The sequence below is a fragment of the Lagenorhynchus albirostris genome, chromosome 3 (assembly GCF_949774975.1).
Source record: "Lagenorhynchus albirostris chromosome 3, mLagAlb1.1, whole genome shotgun sequence".
Taxonomy (NCBI): domain Eukaryota; kingdom Metazoa; phylum Chordata; class Mammalia; order Artiodactyla; family Delphinidae; genus Lagenorhynchus; species Lagenorhynchus albirostris.
This window is the reverse complement of record NC_083097.1, coordinates 40,784,429-40,807,630: the sequence shown is the minus strand read 5'-3', so window position 1 is coordinate 40,807,630 and position 23,202 is coordinate 40,784,429. Positions and strand designations below refer to the sequence as shown.

At 42.3% G+C, this 23,202-nt stretch overlaps 1 protein-coding gene across 3 annotated transcripts; it reads right to left on the bottom strand.

Annotated features, from left to right (window-relative positions):
- Positions 1-1,701: 1,701 nt before the first annotated feature.
- On the bottom strand, positions 1,702-8,845 carry FST (follistatin). 3 transcript variants are annotated; one of them, XM_060146064.1, is made up of 6 exons: positions 7,824-8,845; positions 5,725-5,916; positions 5,080-5,298; positions 4,536-4,760; positions 3,615-3,845; positions 1,702-3,150 (listed from the first exon to the last, which is right to left on the bottom strand). In XM_060146064.1, coding segments are annotated over exons 1-6 (954 nt in total). In that variant the 5' UTR covers positions 7,909-8,845; the 3' UTR covers positions 1,702-3,148. The 3 variants fall into 3 exon arrangements, with proteins under 3 accessions (XP_060002047.1, XP_060002046.1, XP_060002045.1); XM_060146063.1 differs by having other exon boundaries at positions 1,702-2,875; positions 3,615-3,842; positions 7,824-8,841; XM_060146062.1 differs by having other exon boundaries at positions 1,702-2,875; positions 7,824-8,838.
- Positions 8,846-23,202: the final 14,357 nt, after the last annotated feature.

Below are 23,202 nucleotides of genomic sequence, written 5' to 3'. Positions count from 1 at the left end.
GAACTCATACTAATTAAAGCTAGTTACTAGCAACTGTTTCTATTAATTACTTTATATACCTAAACGAATTAGATTCTTTTGAGTCATAGCTGAAATTCTAACAGTAGCCTAATGGTATTAATCTAATTTTAATTTTAAAAGAGACTTCTCTTTTTTGGTACTAATTAGCCTAACGCAGGATTACTGGAAAAGTCGGAAACCCCAAGAAGGAAAATGAGATACTGTCTGGTGTTTGAGAGGAATGATTGATGCTGACAAGTATGAAATAAAAATTATAAATAAATAATCCGGATGTTGTTCAAAAGGCAAGCTGTTGATTTTATCACTCCCCCTTGCCAAGACACACATTGGTGCCTGTTAAATTTGACGTTTTTACTCTGATGTCAATGGCAGCTTTAAAGCATCAGTAGCATCCCAGGATGAGGTAATAAATCTGTCCCAGGAAGAGATGTGAAACCATGTCTGCCTGCTGTTTCCTTACCCAAGAGCCCAACCCTAGTGGCAAGCCAGCAGCTCCGGGCACTACAGAATTTACCATCCTTGTCTTTCCTCGGTTAATGGTGGCCTGTTTGTCTTCTGCACCTCTTTTCCCCTTTTCTCTGGGAACCGGGAGTAGAGGGCTAATGAACCCAACAGGCTCCTAATCATTATACAAACTCTGCCCACCCAAGAGGCCCCTCTGCCTTCACCAAATTTCTCATTTGGTGACCACAGTTGAGAGCCAACAGTCTCCTACAGTCATTTTTAATAATTATTTATATTAAAGAGGGTTTTCACAAAAGGGATAAACTTTTGAAAAGAACTTGGGTCACAGTCTTTGAAAGAAAGAACATATTTGCTTAGCAAAGTTTGCAATATTGACTGTTGTTTGCACTTGCCCTCCTACAGTCCCAATCCTCACTTCTTTGCATCTTGTACTTGATATTTTCTAATATACTTAGGCAATCAATTAGCACACGAGTTGGAAACTTGTGATTATATAGTTAAGTATCACTATGTAGTACAATGTATTACAGGGACAAACAATTGATGCCCCAGATGCCAATCTGAGACTCTGATAGTGTGACTTGGCTGTCTAATGTAAACTGCAAAATATTAATACATGTCCTCTTACCTGGAAAGTGTCATTATTTACTCTCCATGAACCATGGACATCATTGTGGAAATCCACCCCTGCCCCACCCTTACTTCACCAAGTCTCTAGAATTCCAACACTATACTGCCTTTATTTCTGTAGTTGATATTCTGACTTCTAGGATGTGCTGTCATATATTAGTCCATTTTCACTTTTCCTTGTGATGTGCTTTGTTTTTTAAAGATCTAAGATCCACTGTATTTAGATGAGGAAAGATAAAGGGCACCTCTGGCTATGGAGATGAGTTTGGAACAAGGATAGCTAAGATGGTGTTTTTAAAGAGGAAACTTTAGGCTTGGTACATTGCAGGGAAGAACATCTACAGTGTCCTCCAGGGCTGAGTGGTAGGTATGCCATCACTCCTACAAAGGGGTGTCTGGACCTCAGATTCCTTTATCTTTTGAGCTCCACTGAGGTGATCTGTAATTTACCTTGGAGTTCCTACTGCCCAGGCCACTTAATTTCAGTGATAACTCTATTTCTCAGCAAATGTATCATATACATTTTTACTCAAAAGCCCACATAACTTCTTTTACATCATCAGCAATTGAGACCATTGGCTTTTTAAAATTTTTTTATTTTTTCACTCATCATTTATTTACAAATACACATTATAACTTTTATATACATTGCACATTTACATGGTAGAAAAGTACAAAACTATATATTTAAATGAATTTATATTTAACTTGCCATGTTTGAAAATATAAAATTGCATCAGAAAAAAGTATTATGAAAAGCAAGAAACTTGAACTGATAAAGCTTTGATATAACTTTTCATGACACATTGGGTGAAAAGGACTAATTTAAAAGGTACAGCAGACTAGCTTAAAGGAAACACCTAACAAAAGGTTGAATGTGTAGCATTCCCCTTCCTTCAGGCTCCTGACACCCATATCACTCAATTTCTTTGGATCTGTAACATCTTAAAAGTACATTATTAGAAACCCAACATTGCTATCAGCCCCTCTCACAAATGTCTTCATCACAACAAGAGAACGGAAGTAGGAATTTCCTCAAAGATGTATCCTCTGTACCTTCTATCTGAGTCAGAGTTATAATGCCTTTTGGTCAGTCAAGATTCCTTGTAAACAAAACCCGAGGGATCACGTATGTACAGAACAGGCAGCAGAGAATCCAATAAATAAACATGACAGAAACTGACATGCAAGTTTGTTATAATGGAAAGGAGTCTAATAACAGTGAAATGAAGGGAGACAGATGAGTGAGTGAATAGTAAGGAATGGACTTAAATGGTTTACAAGGAAAAAAAAAAGCTTTTACTTTACAAGCAAGAGACCTCACAATAAATAACAACTGCTCTTCCTTTCACGAATAAATTTCTTCAAAAACAAGGTGTACAGTCAACCAGACATTTTATGTATAAATTATAAAACATGACACAGTATAAATAAATGTCTACAAGTCTCAACTATGGGCCTCATCCAGTAGACCTCACAATGACTGCCTCTCCGGGTCCAATGAGTAACAAGGTGGCCTGGGAGAGAGCTTTAGGACAAAGGTCCTTTATGTATAGTTTTCCCCCCAAATAAATAAGCATACACTTATTTACAGTATGGACAATATATTTTTTCTTTTTCTTTCTTTTTTTTTTTTTGCCCAAAGGCTATGTCAACACTGAACATTGGTGGAGGGTTTACCACTCTAGAATGGAAGATATAGGAAAGCTGTAGTCCTGGTCTTCATCTTCCTCCTCTTCCTCGGTGTCTTCCGAAATGGCTAGATGGGGGAATACAGGGGAGCTGCTGTTTAAATATGGACAACAACAGCGCAGAAGCAGCTCAGTGTACGTTTTCAAAGCCCTCTGAAACAGCCATATTACAGCGTTGCATTTTTATGTGACTTGCAGTAAGATGCTTTTTTTGTTTTGTTTTTGGCATCTGCTGTTATGCAATAAGTTTAAAAAAAACTTTAAAAAAAACACCATTATCTATGAAGTCAAAAACTGCAGAAAGTTCTGAAGAATCAATGGCTCAGGTTTTACGGGCAGATTCCTGAAATTAGATAAAAAGCGCTCTTGTGTTCTAGGTATAACTGCTTTGGGTCCTTAATTCAGAGTTAGTAGAAGCAGCTGCACAAAGCAGCAGCCCCTGTGTGATAATAGAAAGCTGTCTTTGAAAAAGAAAAAAAAAAACCTTTGAAGCAGTTAGTTTAGATTCAAGTGTTAATAAAGCAAACAGCAAAGCACACTACTAAAGCAAAAGAAATTAGGGGCAAATGACTGGAAATAGGTTTTCAGAGGCGACCCCCTTGATGATCATCAGACAAATCCTAAAAGCCCAGAAACATTCCAGGCAGTTTTTCTGTGGATCGCCGAACTGCTGGTAAAATTTAGCAGCTACCTAACTTAAACAGAAGTGGGCTTATATGGGGAGGTTTTCGTGCTTTTTACGTCTCCATTCCCTAGGGCTTGCCTGGGAAAGCCTTAAATTGCAGCAAGGTTAGAAATTGCACTTACAGTTGCAAGATCCGGAGTGCTTCACTTCCAGCAGCACGCCTGAAGAGCAGGCCGCTTCCTTCATGGCACACTCGCTGGCGTAGGTGGCATTGTCACTGGCACAGACAGGCTCCTCAGACTTACTCTCAGGGCACAGCTCATCGCAGAGGGAACACCGGCCTCTGCCAACCTTGAAATCCCATAAACACTTTTTTCCACCAGTGCACTGGATATCCTCACAGGACTTTGCTTCTAGGATATAATACACCTGTGATGAGTAAATCCATTTCCCCCTTGCCCCCTTTCTCTAGTCTCCTATCAATAAATGTAAACATATAACATATCTTATTACTCACTCATGGGGGTAATGGAGATATTGTGCAAAAATGCTCTATAAATAAAACCAACACACACCCCCCCCCCCCCCCCCCAGTTTCCTACAATACTACATTAGTACATGAAAATACTGTAGCATTTTTTTGGAACAGAATTTCACAGTATCCTTGAGTTAAATATGTATTTGATTATTTCCCACAAGTGGGATCTTTTAAAAAAAGAAAGAATTCTATCAGTTATCAGAATCTGATAACAGATTTTAGGAACTGTTAAGTAATTATTTCTTGCTTCCAGCAAGTCTAGCACTTAAAAAAAAATGTGTAAAATTGAGTGAGTTCTTTGGTTTCTAAGGAGGAAAATTGTTTCCTGTGTCTTGCTGGCATTTCAATATATATGCTAGTGTTTCCGGAAGACAATGGTTTTCTTAAGGAATGCTGTGGTCATGCCAGTTTACCCAAACTGGAGAGTATTTCTCTCTTTGGTGAAGCTATGTGTTTGGGGAGGCTTTGGCCTTATTTATTGGTTAACCTCATAGTTTTAACACCAGTTCTAGCCTCTTTCTCTTTTTGTATTTTTTCTTTTCCTTCCTCAATCCAGAATACCTACTGATACACTTTCCCTCATAGGCCAATCCAATAGACCTGCCCAGTAGGCAGGTAGCCTTTCTCAGGTGACAGGCACTGGAGTAGGTTACTCCATCATTCCCACAGAGATACTGTTCAGAGGAGGTGGGCTCTGGGCAAATGCGGTTACATGTCACACAGTAGGCATTATTAGTCTGGTCCACCACGCATGTGGAGCTGCCTGGACAGAAAACATCCCGACAGGTCTCTGAAACAAAGAGGGAAACACACATTAATAGGCATCTTCTGGTCCTTAGGGACTGAGCATTTGATAGTATCAAGGAAATCATGAAGCATCCAGCTTTCAGAAACGTACTCTGGGAGCCCTGTGGTTTTCAAAAGAAAACTATGATTCTAGGTTGGTCCTTCAGTGTTTTAAGGAGTCTTCAGAAGTTAGAACGGGTTCCTTTATTTGGTATCATCCTTATTATTATTAGGCTATTACTGCAGACTACACCATCCCCTGGGGGTCTTGCAGTGGGTCTATCTCAGGTAGAAAGCTGGGGGAGGGGCCGGGTAAGACCTACTTTTACATTTGCCCTGGTACTGGACTTCCAGTTCCGGCTGCTCTTTACATCTGGCCTTGAGGAGTGCACATTCGTTGCGGTAGGTTTTTCCGTCCAGCCCACAGACTGGGCCTTTCCAGGTGATGTTAGAACAATCTGGGGCGCAGACGCAGCGGGGTTTGTTCTTCTTGTTCATTCGGCATTTTTTCCCGGGCCCACAGTCCACGTTCTCGCACGTTTCTAGCAGTTGGAAAGATGCAGGGATTAAAACCGGGGCCAGGCACCATGCAGGTCAGCCAGGAGGGCTGCGGGTGCCTCGCGCAATCGTGCTTGCCAGCAGTCCGAGCCCACGGGCTCTCACCCAGAAGTTGAGGAGGGGCAGGTGTGGGGGACAGTGGGCTGCATCCCATACCCAGATCTCTCTCAAAGTGCACGGGTTGGCTGGCTTCACCACCACATTTGGCTAAGAAGTCCGAGAACCTCTGTCGACCTTGTTTTGCCTGTAGTATGTGACACCCAAGATTAAACCCGGATGGCTTACCAGGGCTGGGGGTGGTTAGGTGGATCCCACGAACAAAGGTCTCCCAGTCCCAAACCCCAGCTGGGCACTGGGAGGGTAAGACGCCCTCTACTGAGGGCCTACAAATTGGGGAGGAAGAGCCCTACCTTTACAGGGGATGCAGTTGGGGGCGCCCCCATTGAAAATCATCCACTTGAAGAGCGTGTTGTCATTTACGTCCTCTTCGGTCCATGAGGTGCTCAGGCGGCCGGTGCTGCAGCACTCCTCCTTGGTCAGTTCTGTCTTGTACAGGACCTGGCAGCGGCCGTTCTTTGCTTGGCGGAGCCAGCAGTTCCCAGCTGCGGGGAGACAGGGGCGGGGAGGTGGGCGAGTGAGCAGTGGCGGGGTAGGGGGAGAGAGGCGACGAGCCGGCAAGGGAAGGAGACCCGGCGGGGATGGGGAGGGAGTGAGCGTGGAGGAGGAGAGACGGGAGAGAAAAGCAGAAAAGCAGGAAACAAATCGGAGGGAGTGAAGGGGTGGAGAAAGAGGGGGAAAAAGCCAGATTGAAGAGGTGGGAGGTGGGCGAGGGGGAGGGAAGGAGAGAGCGAGAAGCCAGAGCGCCCCAGCCATATCAATGTCAGTTACCAGTGACCCAGACACAACACGTGCAGCTTGCATTGACTTTTACTAGACTGTTTACTTTTATTCGTCCCATTTCATAACCTGCAGCGACTCGAAGAGCAGATTAAAGAACCTGACAAAAACAGGATGCGACGGGTGTTTTTACATGTTGCATTCATGTAGGCGGTACGAGTATTATTTGTGACAGGGGTTAAGAAAGTAGGAGAACTTGAGAGAGAGAGAAAGAAAAAGAAAGGGGGAGACAGAGACCGAGACAGACAGACAGACAGACAGACAGACACACACACACACACACACACACACACACGAACAGATCAAGCAAAAGGCACTTGTGAAAAATGAAAGCAAAAAAGCAACCGGGCCCTGCCCGGCGCTGCCCCGCGCGGCCTCGAGGCGCAGCCCGCCCGACGGGCCGTTTTGCAATCCGCCAGACCCAGAGGACGCCCGCGGCCACCGCGATCTTTCGAAATCTCCCAGGGCTGCTTTCCCCGGCACCCCGGCAGCGCCTCGTCCCGAAAGGCGGGCAACTCAGAGTAGCGCGTCGCAGACGGCTAGGGACAGTGCCCGGGGGACAGTTTACAACACACACAAAATGTTAACGCTAAAGCCAGGAAAGTTACAAGTCTGCCTCAAGAAAAGAGTAGGGGAGGAAACAAAAGGGGGGGGGGAACTTCCTACCGTTTCATGGTTTTATATACATGTATGTGTGTATACACACACCCCTATCTCATACCTACCAAGAAATCTTTGCAAGTAATTTCTCCCCCTTCCTCCTTTTTAATGTTCGGATTTTGGTCAGGAAGATTTCTCATGAATCATCCATATAACTTTAACAATAATTGGATCGCAAGCTGCTATTATTATTTTAAAAAATTCTGCCCAAAGACTAATTGAAATAAACAAACCTAATTTTTAAAAGCTTTAGAAATTTGCATCTCAGAATTTAAATCAATTGTGGGCTCCTCACTGTTCTACAGAAAGTTAACAGTCAGAGGAATGAGGCAAAGGGGAAAAAACTGTAAACTACTCAAAAGAGTCCGGGGCAATAATTTTTTTTTTTTGCAGGGTTGGGGGAGGGGTTGGAAGAAGCATCCACTAGGCAGAAAGCTACTTCCCTCTAAAATTTTCGGCACCCACATTTCCAAGTTTGGGCAAAGTTTCTGAAACCACGTCCCCCAGCCACCGAAGAAATTTCAGTATCTCCCCCTCCCCACCCAGTCATTTTTTTAAGGTATCCACAAGACGTAGGAGGGAGGGAGGTTAGACTGCAAATGGGTCGACTGAAATCTCCAGGCTACTGATGCTTGTCCCCTTCCTCAGAGCCAAACAGGGGAGATAACATCTGAACTCATTATGTCCAGAACTTGGAGCATCTAACCCTACCTACTGAGAGAGACTCCAGCTCACCCCCTTTCCTTTTAAAGGATAACCGCGCTCCAAACTCGGCTTCAGGTCCTAAAGTGTCACTGCCTTTAGTTTTCCCACTCCTCTCCATCCCGGACTCGCTAAGTTGGTCCAACATCTTCCGAGAGCAGCGTTGCTCAGAACAGACCCAGTGGAAACGACCGAAAAGTACAAACCCCTGCCCTGTGCCGAACCTCCCAGCGCATCCCCCCTTGCTTACCCTGGGCACTGCGGTCCTCCATGAACTGGCAGAGCAGCAGCAGCAGGAGGCAGAGCCCGCCGGGCTGGTGCCTGGGACGGACCATCCTGGGGGCAGGCGCGGGGCGAGGAGCGCGGCGGCGCGGGGAGCGGGCGCGGCGGCGGGTGGCTCGGGCAAGCGGCGCGCGTCACAGAGGCGAGCGGCGGAGGGCGCAGCGATCCCGGCGCAGCCCCGCGCTCGCCGCCGGCCGCCCGCGCGATTCAATGGACGTCAGAAGCCGGGCGCAGCCGCGCTTTAAATCTAGACGGGGGTCTCCGCGGTTTGCGGTGGGCGGTCTCCCAGTGTGTGGGGCAGTGGGAGGGCGGCCGCGAGCGAGGGTGTGCGCGGCTCCTTGGGGGTGGGGAGCTTCTAAAAGTTCAGTGTGAATCAGGTGACATTTCCCACCTTCTGGAAACCCTTCCCAATTATCTGGTGGAGGTGCCCGAAATCAAAGCTGCAGGAGGGGAATCGCCGAGTTCTTATTTGCGTAGGAGCGAGAGGGAGGGGGCAGGCGACCGGGGCGGGGGAGTGGGGAAGAACACCCACTTCAAGTCCTGCACGCCGCCGCTCGCTGGTAGCGCCGGCGCGCCGGGGGTGGTGTGTGTGTGTGCGTGCGTGCGTGCGTGCGTGTGTGTGTGTGTGTGAGAGAGAGAGAGAGAGAGAGAGTGAGTGAGTGAGTGAGTGTGTGTGTGTGTGTGTGTGTGTGTGTGTGTGTGTGTGTGTGTGTGTGTGTGTGTGTGTGTGTGTGTGTGTGTGTGTGTGTGTGTGTGTGTGTGTCTGGTGGGGGCGCGCTGGGGGCTCTGGAGGCGGCGGCGGGCGGAGCGGAGCTGGGCGGCTGGGCGGGAGTTGGTCTCCGCACCGGCGCTCCTTCGCTCCAGGAAGACTTTGCAAAACGCCCGAAGAGCCCTGAGCTGCTGAAATATCCCGCTTGAGGTCGGGTCGCTGCCGTTTTAGGCCCCCGCAGTCTGGGCGCGGGACCCCGAGACGTTTTGTCTCTGGGTCTGCGCGTGCCGAGCGCTGCGGCCACCCGGAGCCCAGAGGTGTGGCTGGGAACCCCGGCCCCGGCACCTTCCACCCCGGCTGAGCCGGGCCGAAACGCGGCCCTGAGTCTCGACGAGTCAGAAGCGAACAAAAATGTTGAACACCTCAGCCCCGGCCTCTCCCCCCGCGTCACAGTCTCGACCCTCTCGTTTTCTTTTCTCCCCTTTCACTTCGCCGCTTCTGGAGTCGGCGGTCTACCCCCCTTCCCCGGCTCGGAGGCTCCCCAGTTTCCGTCCTGTGTGTCTCCGTCTCTCCCAGTCTCCTTCTCAGCATCCCCCCCCCTTTCCCTCTTTCCCTCTTTCCCTCTTTCCCTCTCTCCGTTCGCGGAATAAAAAAGATTGCAACATCGATAATGAACTTCTGTAGCCTCAGTTTATTAAGCACAGTGCCTGGCATTCTTCGCTGAAAGTTGGCGGGTCTCTCATTTATAACATTTTTGGCACCGCTGAATGAAACTGAGGAGGCGATATTTCCTTTTATATAAAACGATTACTTCACGGAAAATGCTATATTGTTTATTCCAAAGCTGCCTTTTAAATTTCTATTCTTTTCGCTTCTGGAGCCCGAAGGACAACAGACAGCGAAGTATGCAGACAAAATTCTTGGACATTCGCAGGTCACTGGGATTTGTTCTCCTACGGATTTCAAATCCGCCCCTCTTCACGCCCCCAACCTCCCCCCGCCAGATCGCCGCCCCCCACGCCTTCTCTCGTCCTCCCACCCCCCATCTTCCACCACCCCCTCCCACCCCCTCCACAACTGCAAATAACTCAGTGATAACAGATTTTTTTCCACCAACTGCAGGAGATAGTGCTAATCTTTTAATAAAAGATCCCATTACAATGGGATCTGTCTGGACAGACTATAATAGATCCCGAAATACAGCCGTGCTAATATTAGAAGACAGTTGTTTGGGTGCCTCTCAGACGGGCCCAAGCCCCCCTTTGAAAGTGGGCATGAATCACAAAGCCCCGCGGCCGCCGCACCTGCACCGCGCGCATTCGGTGCAGCAGGCTGGTAAAAACGGGTGACCTCGCCGCTGCTTTTCGCTTTATAATTACCGTCCTGAGGACGGGAGGGGAGGGGCGCGGGCGGTCGGGGCGGGGTGGCGCTGGCTTTTTGCTCACTTCAGACGGCTCTGGGGGCTCCACATCCTTCTTAATCTTTCGGATTTATTCTTCCTCTCTCTCTCTGTGTCTTCCCTCTTCTCTCTTTCCCTCCCGTCCGCCCAACCCTTCTCCTCTTTTCTCTTTGCCTCCCTCTTCCCCGACTCTGCTCGTACTCTCTCCCCTTCTCCCTCCCCTCTTGCTTTTCCACTCTTCCCTCCAATGCAGCATTAATGTAGAGTTGTTTAGTGCCCTCTAATGGCCGACGACATTAACAATTAATAGCAAACTGTCCCCTTTGCAGGAGCCGACACTCCATGGCAGAGTTCCAAAGTTGAATTTATTTCTTCTTTATTCAGGCAGATGGATATAGTGCTTATATAGTAATGTGCTGAGGGAAAGTTTGTTTTCTCCCTTTCAAATCCTCTTTCCCAGGGAAAACTTAGTTGAAGGAAAGGGGAAAGCTAACAATTATTGTTACTCGACCATTTTTTTTTGGGGGGGGCGGTATAGATTTGTCTTTTAATAGCAGCAAGAGACACAGCTTCTGTTTTATCAAAGTTTATCAAACGTGTATCTAGGGTTGGAAAATAAATTCAATATTCTAAATACACAAATTATCTTAGATGGTAGGTGGTTGGATTTCGTGGCAGTGTTACCAATAGCCATTAAACATTTTAAGACCCAAATGTGATTATATGATTTTATATTGTCCCCAGTTTAAATACATTTATTGGTCCTGAGTCTTCTGTAGCCTCTGCAAGCTGAAATTTCTCACTTTAGGACCATACAAAACATTTAAATTTTGCTCCTGCCTGGTTGTACATGAAGTCATCTTGCCTAGAGGAACGTGGGGTCATATATTAATGCATAGTTTATTTTCTCAATACTTTTGGGAAGATTGTTTTAAAGACCATAAAATCCTCATATTTTATAACCATATAGCAATGAAAATAGTGATGTAACCTGCATGTTCTCATTATGGTTTAACTTATTCATTTGCATGTGCACTTAGAATATATTGATATAAGAAGAGCATACCCGATATGACTTTGAGGGGCGTGGGGGGAGAGCGGTCCATGTGGCTAAGTGAAAATTAGAATAAAGGCAATTTTGAGGGTTTAATCAAAAGAATATTTTATCTGGACTTTTGAGTTTTTGGTTTATTCAGATAGTTATTTTAGTTTGTGTATATAGAAACAACTCATGTCACAGAACTTTCTGAATTAACTTAATCCAAGGTATGACCACACAATTCCAGGATGATGGGTAAAAAGTAAAAATTCTGTTGCTATTTTATTATCTGTCTACATAATGCCAAGTGCTCAGACCAGTCATTTGACTAAATTGACTGCATTGACTAGTTGCTTTGGCATCATGTGATTTTCTAGGCTAGGCCAAAGCAGACACAGTAGCTCTCATTGTAAAAATGCCACCACTCACAGGAGTGACCCAGAGTACCAGAGGAGTACCAGAGGCAGACCCAATACAGGATTACTTTTCTCTGCAGAGAGAGTGGCTCTAAGGGGTCAGGGTTGAGGTCACAGGCAAACACAATGTGGAAAACATAAGTGCTGTGTTGCTTTTGCCTTTGTGAATAAGCAGTTTGGTGTTTGTTTAGCGATATAAGCTCATCCTGTTTTTCAGCTGCACCTTGGATAGTATTGATCTGTTTGGGAAAATGTCTGCCCTGAATCGGCACAGATCAGTCATCAGGATTCTTGTTGGCCTGGCTTGTTTTCTGACCAATTGGAAGAAATGAGACACAGGTCAATATTGGTCTCATATGGGCCTCCTGTGAGCATCAGCAAGAGATCCATCCCATTTCTGGGGTATGAAATGGTATCACACCTGTTCAGTGACATCACAGAAAAACAGCTGCTATTTCTTTTACTGTTTTATCTCCTGTAAATGTTAAATATTGGGTTTGTAGATGTATAAATGTCAAGGAGACATTTTAAAATAAAAATGCCTTCTTTCATTTTTGTTGTATGCTTCCAAGTTGGACTTCTTTTTTCTTTCTGCTCTGCCAAAAAAGTAAATGTAAATTATGAGAAACACAATAGGACCACTTTGTAACTGAATTTCTGGGCAGCACACAAAAGGACTGCTGTTCTCTGATTGTTTTTTTGTCAGCTTCAAAAGCTATCTTCCTTCTAAAGTTTATAAATTTAAAATATTAGAGTTTAGCAAATGATTCATTCTAGCTCCCAAGATACCTATTTGAAATCATATGAAATTGTTGTTTGAACCAGAACTGACCTGGTTAAATTTTAGTCCCTAAAAAAAGAATATGGAAAGGGTGGGTGAGGTTACATATGGACAATTTGGAAGTCAGGAAGTGAGTAGCTTTTACTTTTTTGCCTTAAAATTAAATGTCAAACTTTTTTGAAGTTAGGTATTTTCCAAAATGATACTAAGATTTCAAATGCAAACAATCAATCTTGATTAAACGACAGAATTTAAGCACTGGAGAAATACGCTGAAGTGTTTTTAAAATCAGATTTTGTTCTTCTAGGTACAAAACCGGTTACTTAATGCGTCATAGTCTTTGGTGTTGTGTAACTTCATGGGCTAGATGAGGATTGTGTGGGGGGTAATAGTTCTGTATTGGCTGAATTGTTGCAGAACTAAAAAGTTAAGAAATGTGAGTACATAAAAGCAATGTTTATCCAAGAGGTCCAAACCATCAGGTAATTACGTTTTTAAAAATGTCATTAGAATATATGTCTTTTTTAAATATAGTACTAAGAAAACAATCAATTGATTACCTGAACTTTTCTCGTTTCGATGGTGCTTTTATGTTATATAGAGTCAGTCAATCATGGACAGCCCTTTTCTTTTTCTTTTTAAAAAATTTATTTATTTGTTTTTGGCTGTATTGGGTCTCTGTTGCTGCGCGTGGGCTTTCTCTAGTTGCAGTGAGCGGGGGCTACTCTTAGTTGAGGTGCACAGGCTTCTCGTTGTGGTGTCTTCTCTTGTTGAGGAGCACGGGCTCTAGGCACATGGGCTTCAGTAGTTGTGGCACATGGGCTTAGTTGCTCCACGGCATGTGGGATCCTCCTGGACCAGGGATCGAACCCATGTCCCCTGCATTGGCAGGTGATTCTTAACTACTGTGCCACCAGGGAAGTTCCTATAGATTTTTTTTTTTTTTTTTTTTTTTTTTTGTGGTACACGGGCCTCTCACTGCTGTGGCCTCTTCAGTTAAGGAGCACAGGCTCCGGACGCTCAGGCCCAGCGGGCATGGCTCACGGGCCCAGCTGCTTCGCGGCACGTGGGATCTTCCTGGTCCAGGGCACGAACCCGTGTCCCCTGCATCGGCAGGCGGATTCTCAACCACTGCGCCACCAGGGAAGCCCTCCTATAGATTTTTAATTAATCATCTTTCCTGAAAGGGGAATTCATTCCAAATCTAATTTGTACTTTGCCTTTGCACTTTATAAGTGTGGATCTATTTCTGGGTTCTCTGCTTTGTTCCACTGATCTATTTGTTGACCCTATGTCAGTCTCACATTGTCTTGACTACTGGGACTTTATAGTAAGTAAGGAAGTCAGGTAGTGTAATTCCTCCAACTTTATTCTTTTTCAAGATTGCTTTGGATATTCTAGTTGCATTTCCATGTAAATTTTAGAATCCACTTGTTGAATTCTATAAATACACACAAAAAGCTTGATGGGATTATGATTGGGATAGATCAATTTGGGGATAATTGAACTTTTAAGGATACTGAGTCTTCAAAACCATGAACATGGTATATCTTTCCATTTACTTAGGTTTTCTTTAATTTCTCTCAACTGTGGTGTGTAGATCCATTTTGTATTTTAACTGTCATTGAAAAACTTGCTGAAGTAGGATAATAAATGCAGTTTCCAGCTCTTTATCTCAGAGGAACTCGATGAGTTATAAAGATTTCCTGGTGCAGGATTATGTTTGCATACTTCCTAAGGCTGATTATCTATGGTCAGTCAAAAAGAATGTATTGAGCACACTTTTCAGGAGTGGTGTGCTAACTCATCAAAATCTCTTGCATGCATTCTTTTGTTGTTTCTTTCAGACCACAGATAGTCCTTTGAATGAATAATTTCTGTCACCATGAAATTTATACCCAGTGAGAGTTTAAAAGTATCCTTTATTGGTTAGTGTTTTGTTGGGTAGTATTTCATAATTTTCATGTGACTAGGTTCCTACTCAAAACAATCCATCATCATGCTTAAGTTTTGAGAGGTAGAAATATGCAGTTCCCATTGTGCCAACATTTAGGTGGCAGTTACTTTCTGCTTGTGTTCTTTACTGGAGAGTTATGTCATCTTTTCGTTTGTCATTGCTCTCCCTGATTCATTCATCCTCCCTGTGGTTTCCTTTCCTCTTATAACTCATTTTCCATCCACCAGAAGGATTAGCACTATAACCCAAAACTGTACCTTTTGAAGCATATATTGGCTTATTTTTTTCATGTAAATGCTACATTCAAAAGTAAACTATACTTTGTATTGTTTATCCAACAGTACTATTAAATATTTAACAATGGGTTGAGGTCAAATGATGATGACACAACATGTGGAAATACAGAACAGATGATGCATTAAGTGTTGAAATAAATTATTTCAACACATGGCGAGCCTTGCTCTTTTTTTGGACTAGAATAGGAATATGTATATTATGAAGACTAGTAGATGAATGACTTAGAGGTAGTTTTGGTCAGTGTGTGCTTAATCTCCAATAAATAGTCATTCTTTTAGCAATATAAAATTGTTAGTATGTATAGGAGGCTCATTTATTTGGTTTTCCAATACATTAGTTAAATGATTCTTCTGAACTGGCCTCAGTGTGATTTCCTCGCAAATAAGTATATGAAAATCATCAAGAGGAACCATGTGTTAATGGCTCACATGCTGGGCAGATGGAAACATACTGGAGAAGAACTATTTAGTTGAGATCATTTTGGCCCCAAGACTTCTAATCTTTGCTTTAATAGAAAACATTGCTTTGGCCAGCCAAATGACACAACCATCACACTGTCAACATTTTCATCTTTGCCAGAGCACCAGATTTCCTGAAGAAACCTTTAGGCAATGATTCCTAACTTTTTCTTATTTGCAGTCCATCTGAGAAGCTGTTGAAAGATATGAACCACCTCCCCAGAATAGTGCACAGACACAAATACATATACACCTGCACAAAGTTTTACATCCATTTTTAGGAAGGTCTTAAGCCTTTTGAAATCCATGCATGGATCCCTGATCAAGACCCCTGATTCTGAAAGATACAATTGCTAGGTGTTCCGATTATTCTGCCAATACACTCCAATCTGTCTACTTGCTTTGTAAGTACCATTCAGATCTCAGTTAGAGTGTCCTCCCTGGAATAATTCCATATATTAGTGTGTTTTACAAAATTAACCAGCGTCACCAATAGAGCAATTGTCTTGAGAGAGTTCAAAACACACACCCACACCCACACACACATACACACACACATACACTGGTATGCATCTAGCTATTATTTTGCCCTTTAATAATAGCTACCATGTATTGAGTACGTATTCCATGCCAGGAGCATGAAATATATCATCTCTATTTTCTTAGCTTCTTTTCCAGATAGATATTATTATCACCATTTCCTAGATCTCTCCACAAAACTGGACAATGCTGAGCCAGGAAAACTTTATAGCCTAGCATTTAGGAAGGGATTGTACTTTAGGCATTCCAGGGGGTAATGAGCAAAAGAAACAGCTCTGTAATTACTACTATATTCTAAACAACATAACATACTTTTACAGATAATGTTTTTCTACTGTTATGCATAAAATCTGCAGTTTTGAGGCACACAAAATATGCTAGCACAAATAGCCCATAGTCTTTCTGTGGCTTAATTTTCAACGTAATTTCAATAAATATTTATTAAATATCTATGCTATTCTCCAGACTCTGTGATAGAGATAGAGAAGGAAACAAGGCAAATCTAATTGCAGCTTTCTTAGAACTTCTGAGATAACAGAGAAGGCAGATATTAAATAAGTCCATATTATAAACTGTGATGAGGATGGCCAGGTAAGGTCTTCCTAATGAAGTGACATTTAGCTGAGACCTTATGTTTGAGAGTTAGCCAGAAGAAGGTGGTGCTTGGAGAGATGGTGGAAGAGTATTTGTGAAGCCCAGGAGGCAAAAGAGAAATCATTTGAGGAACCAAAAGATGTTTAGTAATGACCAAAGCACTTACTTTGAGAGGAAAAGTGGAAACTGAGTAATGGGAGAAGTTGATGGTGCAGATTATATAAGCTCTTATAAAAACCATGGGTTCATTGGTTTTCCAGAGGAAATCCATGGGAATATTATAATCGGGGGGGGCATGAGCCATTTTTCACTTAGAAATTCTCTCTTTGCCTGAACTGTGGAGATAGATTTGCAAGGCGCTAGCATTGGTGAAAGGCTATCTTTTAGGATGCCATCCCAGTAGCGGAACTCTAGCGGGGGTGACACTTGGGTTGAAGAGGAGGATAGATTCAAGAGACAAGAGGTAGAATTGATAGGTTCTGTTGATTGATTGAATGAGGGGGATGAGGGAAAAGGAGGAGACGAGGATGGCTCTTGGGTTTCTGGTATGAATAAGTGAGTGGGTGGTGGTATCATTTCCTGAGGTAAACAATAACAGAGGAAGAGCAGGTTTCTGTTTGGGACTTGTCTTTAAGGAGCCTGTGGGAATTCAAGAAATTCTGAATGCCTTGAATTGCCAGGGTCATCTTTATGAATAAATCTATTACAGTTAACACAAGACAGTCTTCTTTTCTGACCCTGGAAACAGGCACATCTACCTAGATATGACCAATTACAACCAAGAATGCAAAACACTTTGGGATGAACTAACCAAACAAATGAATGAGAATGGGTGGTTGTTTCATAAACCAGTTACAAGAAAATATTCCCCTATGTACTTTCTAAGCACTAACTTTAAAGTATAGCAGCAACTCAATATATAAAACTTACATGAGGATAGGATGAAAGGGGCCCAAGCACTCTCTTAAGATATACAACCATGTGGGAATCTTTGTCTTGTGTAAACCGATTCCAGTCTCTAGAAGGCATTGCCATTCAGGATCTAGTTCCTGGAGAGGGGAAGGAATGAGTAGAAGATGAGCAATCCATCTTCAGCTACCTTGGACGTTTATTCATACATTAAACAATATTTATTTTGTAAACAGAATTAATTGAGTACAACTGAGTAACGATTGATAGCAAAACCATTAGATGAATGACTGATGGGGAATTGACATTTATGTCGATATGTGTATATCCTCACCAATATTTGGGTTGTTTCCAGTCTAGCTATTATAATACTGCTGTGAACATACTCATACAAGTTTTTGTGTGTCATATGTTTTCATTTACCTTGAGTACCTAGGAATATCACATATAAATATACTTAGAAGTGGGACTTTCCTGGAGCTCCAGTGTTTAAGAATCCACGCTTCCACTGCAGGGGACACTGGTGTGGCCAAAACAAAACAAAACAAACAAAATGTATACATAGAAGTGAAATTACCGGATCATAAGATAACTGCATGTTAAACTTTTTGAGATATTACCAAATTGTTTTCCAAACAGTACTTTGTCATATCATTTTATATTTCACCAGCAAAGTATGAGTGTTCTAATTTCTCCACATTTTTGCCAATACTTGTTATTAACTGTCTTTTTGATTATAGCCATCTTAATAGATGTGAAGTGGTAGCTCATGTTTTTTTTTTCCAAAAGTAATAAATTCTACTTGAAGCTAAATCATATAAAGAGATTTTGTAATAAGGAAACAAATGACAGAAGCCTGTACATTTCAAGTAAAGAAATTCAAACGCACAGCAGAGAACTTTTGTACTCATGCATGCAACTGAGGAAAGTAGCTTATAGAACCTGCAGCACAACATAAATGATCAATTAAGGAAGAGAACACATTTCCCAGGTAGGGTGAAAAACTGTGAGATTACAAGAAGACAGCTCCCCATCAACACAGAAAGATCTAAGTCTTGCTACTAAAGCACTGGGTGGAATGGGGGGAGAGAGGGGAAGAGTAAATTTCCAAAGCTGAAGGTCATTTGATTTTGTGTCTAAGGCATAATTCCTCATGTCCTGCTTCTCTCTCTTTGTGGCTTTGAGTCACGCTTTCCAATTCAGTTTTAACATTACGTTAATTTAATTTTTTATTTTGTGATTTTTAACTTAAATTTTTATTTTATAATTTTCATGGTGCCATGAAAATCTTGATTTCTTATATCATTAGTAAATTACTTAATCTCCTTTTTCTATGTTTTAAAGGATATGGTTTCAAAACCTTGCTTTTTAATGTTATAAAAGATTTTAAAACCTTTTTAAAAAATGTTTTCTCTCAGAGTTTGTTCTTTAGATTTTGGCCTTCTTTGTGGAGAGAAAGTTCTTTTTCATCAGGCTGCATTTGGAAAAAAGAAGAGAGAATTTACTGAAGCAGAAACACAAGGGAAGGGTAATGGTATGTCTTGGTAACTTAGCAAAACACAAAACTTTTTTTTTTCCCTGAGTACAAAAGTAATAAAGAACATTTGGAAAATACAGTAAAGGAGAAAATTGAAATCATGTGTTTCCTTACCATCCAGATAATGATTATTAATGCTTTGGTGTATATTCATCCAGATTTTTATCTATGTATAAAAGCAACGATTCAGAGGAGCACCAATACCAGTCCATTTGGGCAAGCAGAACCGCGCCAACAAAGATGTAGGTATTCTGGAAATATTTCTTACTTTTCAGGATTCCTGCCAACATGCAGAGTCTATCTCTGGGAAGGAAGACTGGTAGGATGTAGACAAGGTTCAGGGTTCTCAGCTTGCAGATTGAGTTTCAAGCAAGGTTCCAGATCTCTTTGCCAAGGAAGAAGATACAGGGGACTGGATGCAAGGCTCCTGGGTCCAGGGAAACTGACCTGTTGCCAAGCTTTTTAAGAATGGTAGGGTTATGGCTACTCTGTACCTCTTTTTCCTGTTAGGAAAGGGGATAGACTTGGCTTCTATTGAAGGAGCTCATCAGAGGCTCTGACACCTTGGGTTCTGAGGAAGACAAAGGCAGGCAACGAAGGCAAAGACTAACATTGTGCAGGTTGAAAATGAGTCTTATTTCTCATTATAATACACATTTTCTGAAAGAAGAAGTCTTTAAAAATATGTTTTAATATGGTATCTTTTTTCTTGGCTCAAGCCACTAGTGGGCTTAGTTGAATATTTAAAAGTATCATAGAGCTTGCTCATAGAGTATATTATGTTAATGAAAAATTTAATGGAAGAAGCAGAAAATTGTATTGCGTTATGGAAAGCAATTAGGGATATTCGAGAAATGTGTATTCTTGTTGCCCTTACAATAGCTAGACAGCTTTTAGCTTTCAGCCAAAGTTTTTTTTTTTTCCTAGAAAGTTTTAATAAGATACAAGCTATACATCAGTAGAGTGCTTGGTCCAATCGTGCGTTTTCAATAAATATTAAACACTAACAACAACTGTGAAGTTTCCTGTGTTATGTCCATCCCAGAAAGGACTTCTTCAGCAGAGCTACAGTTTAAGGATAGTCTGGGGCTGCAAGAAAGAGAGACGTAGAAACTTTGCCCACAGCCCAATCCCACACACCAATGTGTCAGAACAAAAAGATCAGTATATGGTGGTAACTTCTGCGGTCCTCCCAGCACACTGCGATGCCTTTTCTTGCTATTGGCCCTTTATGAATAAGGAGTTGAATCAGCCTGTGATAAGGCAACTGAGAAGCGCTGGCATTTTGAAAAGGATAACCTGTGAGTATGGTCTTGGGTTTTACTTACATATTTACATCTCCCCAGGTCTAGCTGCAACTTGAGAAGAAGCTGGAAATAAGGAGATAAGTATTCTTTGGCCCAAATGAAGGGCAGAAGTCAGTTTCCCCTCTGATCTGCAGTCTGGATCTCTTATCTGTGAGCTGAATCTCTATTGCATGAGGGACGAGTGCAGATTGTGCAACAGAGGGTCCCTGTGTGCATCTGACAGGAGAAGTTTGTTCTGAGTGTCATAGTGTTGTTTTCATCTTGATAGACTAGTACAGTCTGGGTGAAATGGTAGGGGAGGGTGCTGGGGAAAGGAGAAATGCCCAGGTAGCTGAACAATGAAAGCTTATATGCTACACGGACAGAAAGGAAAGGGAGAACACAGATGGCTCAGTGAAACAACTGGTTAGCAGAGGCAATGAGAATGCAGAGTGCGGATTTCAGGAAGGATAACATTTGTGAAGGCTGAATATAATCAAGGGGATCAGAGCCATATACTGGAAAAGTGATGGGAAATACAGTAATACGTCCATTAACCGCAGCACCATCACCATCAATCATCTTTAGTCTATGATGAGAATTCAAAACTCAAGAGAGGCTTGTCTTGGTCTGTACCTATACTTCACATTAAGTATTTATTTTTGTCCTTGGTATTAGGAGATACTGCCACTGACAGCATTACTATTAATGTGTGTGTGTGGGGCTCAAAACGGACCAATTAATGATGCACAGTTCAATCCTGTCTAAGTACACATGTAGACAGGGTGTCTGTCACCATTGGTGGCTTTCCCTCTTCACCTCTGGGGCTGCATGAAGTCTCAGTTAACAAAGAGCTTCTCCAGGTTTGAAGAATGCAGCACCAATCTGCTGACTGCTATGGTTTCCCAGAGTCAGAGGATATGCTGCATGGCTAACTGTTGAGCTTCTACACATTCTTCCCACTTTTCTTCTGTTGACCCTCCTTCTAATCAAGCCCCTTTGGCTTGTGGTGGGTGCAGCTGCTGTGGTTTAGTGCACATGTCCAGAGGCAGAGATTCAGTGAGCAGAGCTAAGATGCTGATGGAGTGACTATACTTTGGATCTTTGTTTTCGGCACTCTTGAGTTTCCACTGATGTTAATTATGGCCCATGGGTGATGCTGTGGAGACTGCTGGAGGAAGCAGGTGGGAATCCAAGTTACTGTCGTTCTTCCTCTGGAGAGATATATACAGTGCAGAGGTTTACTTTGGCTGATTGCCTGACGCCATGTCTTGGTCTTTTGGGGGGATGGCCACCAGAAGAGAGCATTTTTGAACAAGCACCCTGAATTTTTTTTTAAAAATAAATTTATTTTATTTATTTATTTTGGCTGCGTTGGGTCTTTGTTGCTGCATCCAGGCTTTCTCTAGTGGCAGCGAGTGGGGGCTACTCTTCATTGCAGTGCACGGGCTTCTCATTGCGGTGGCTTCTCTTGTTGCGGAGCTCGGGCTCTAGGTGCACAGGCTTCAGTAGTTGTGGCTCACGGGCTCTAGAGCACAGGCTCAGTTGTTGTGCTGCATGGGCTCTTCCCGGACCAGGGCTCTAACCCATGTCCCCTGCATTGGCAGGTTGATTCTTAACCACTGCGCCACCAGGGAAGCCCCTGATTTTTTTTTAAGGCTGCCCTTGCATCTCTGAACAACAAGTTGCCTAGGAGATAGCATTTGCATTTAGCTCTCCCCACTGGATTTCTAGAAGTTTCCTCTGTGAGGATGGCAACACCACCTCAGGCTTTGGATTACAGTTTTGCATTGATATTATTTTTGCATCACCTAGGACATAATTCCGTGGAATCACATGTATTTTTTTGTGCTTTGGGCTTAGAAGTACAGTCAATGAATATAGAGAAGCTCCTGAATGATTGCACCAATGTTGCATGATCCTGCCTTCTGTGCTGGCTTGATTTTTAAGAGGATGCTGGGCATAGTCTGATTCTGGCTTTTAGAATCACGGTTTTGTCTAGCACACTGCACAAATAGATGTACCCAAATTCAACTGGTGGTGAAGAGCAGATTTCATAGCTTTAGTAAAGTCTGCCACCAAATCTAACATGCTGGGTTCATCATTATTTTAGGAGTTCATGGAAATCTTCTTGTCAAGATACCTACTTGTTAAGACTCTGGTGTAAGTGTCCAAGTTAGGCTCACAAATACATTGAACCAATAGTATCAAAGATGCAGAAATGAAGTGGGTCAGGATTAAGTTCAAATTCAGGAATTAAGTTCTGTGCTTTTTGAGGATCATCTCTGATATCACAGAACTTGACTCTTTTGCTTCACTGACAAAAAAAGCCTCTCTGTATACAGGTGTGACATTTGGACTCTTGTTTTCATTTCCATATTCTATATTTTGATTCTTATCGAAACTACTCTTTTTAAAATAGGTTTATATGGCTTGGTCAAAATAAAAATAAAAGAGATGAAGTATAGATATATACTTCCTATATAGATATAGGAAGATTTCTATTATTTATTAAGTAGAGTGGTTGATATAAAATGATTTATGGGTGTAAAAATTAGAGAAAGTATATATTTAACATACAAAGCATTTAGTGGAGACAGAAATGAGTGTTTTATACATTATGAAATAAATTGAAATATTGGGGGATTAAGGAAGGATTTGCCTTTTTACTTTTAGGTATTTAAATTTTTGTAATCAATATATTAATTTTGCAAAGAAAAATATACATATGCTTATCGGTCAACTCTGGTTACTTTGAGGAGAACCCCAGCCTTCTCTAAAGTGAAGCAGCATTGTTATGGACACTTAGGTGCCTTATGATAAAAGATATATGCAGGCAGACTCTTGGTCAGATGTGAGAACTCTGAGTATTGGGGTTCAGCAATCCTCAGAGATAAAATTGAAGAGAATAAACACTGAGTTAAATTATTTGGATAACGAATGAAGGTTGCCCGTGCCCATAAATATGGGGCTATTCACTTTATTATACACAGCCACTGTGACTGATGTTTTTGACAAACAAGGGAACAAAAGAAAAGATAGATGTGATCTCGTTTCTTAAAGATTGTCTAATTAAGGTAGAGAGTGAAGACCTGATCAGCAATGGACTAATCCCAAAGCAACCTAAAAGCAAGTTAATGACCATGTGGTACACATGGCATACATAATTTCTAAAGGAATTCAAGATAGGAAAATACTTTGTGTGGATCTGTTTAGCCGATAACAATCATTATGTTTCCAGGAAAGGATCATTTGAAATAAATCCAATTCAAAAAATAAATATAAAGATTAATAAATCATACTTAGTGTTCCCCAGAAGATAATAATTTTTATAAACTTTATAGATAAAATGCTACTGAAGGATGGAGGAATCAGTAATTAAATTTTCTGAAGACGTCAGAGAAGTGATCATAATATATGGAAAA

Coding starts and splice junctions, on each gene's coding strand:
- FST (XM_060146062.1), bottom strand. CDS start 7,908: ATGGTCCGTCCCAGGCACCAGCCCGGCGGGCTCTGCCTCCTGCTGCTG. Junction 4,761..5,079: donor GTACCAGGGCAAATGTAAAA/GTAGGTCTTACC, acceptor TCTTTGTTTCAG/AGACCTGTCGGGATGTTTTC. Junction 2,876..3,614: donor GCACTCCGGATCTTGCAACT/GTAAGTGCAATT, acceptor TCCCCCATCTAG/CCATTTCGGAAGACACCGAG.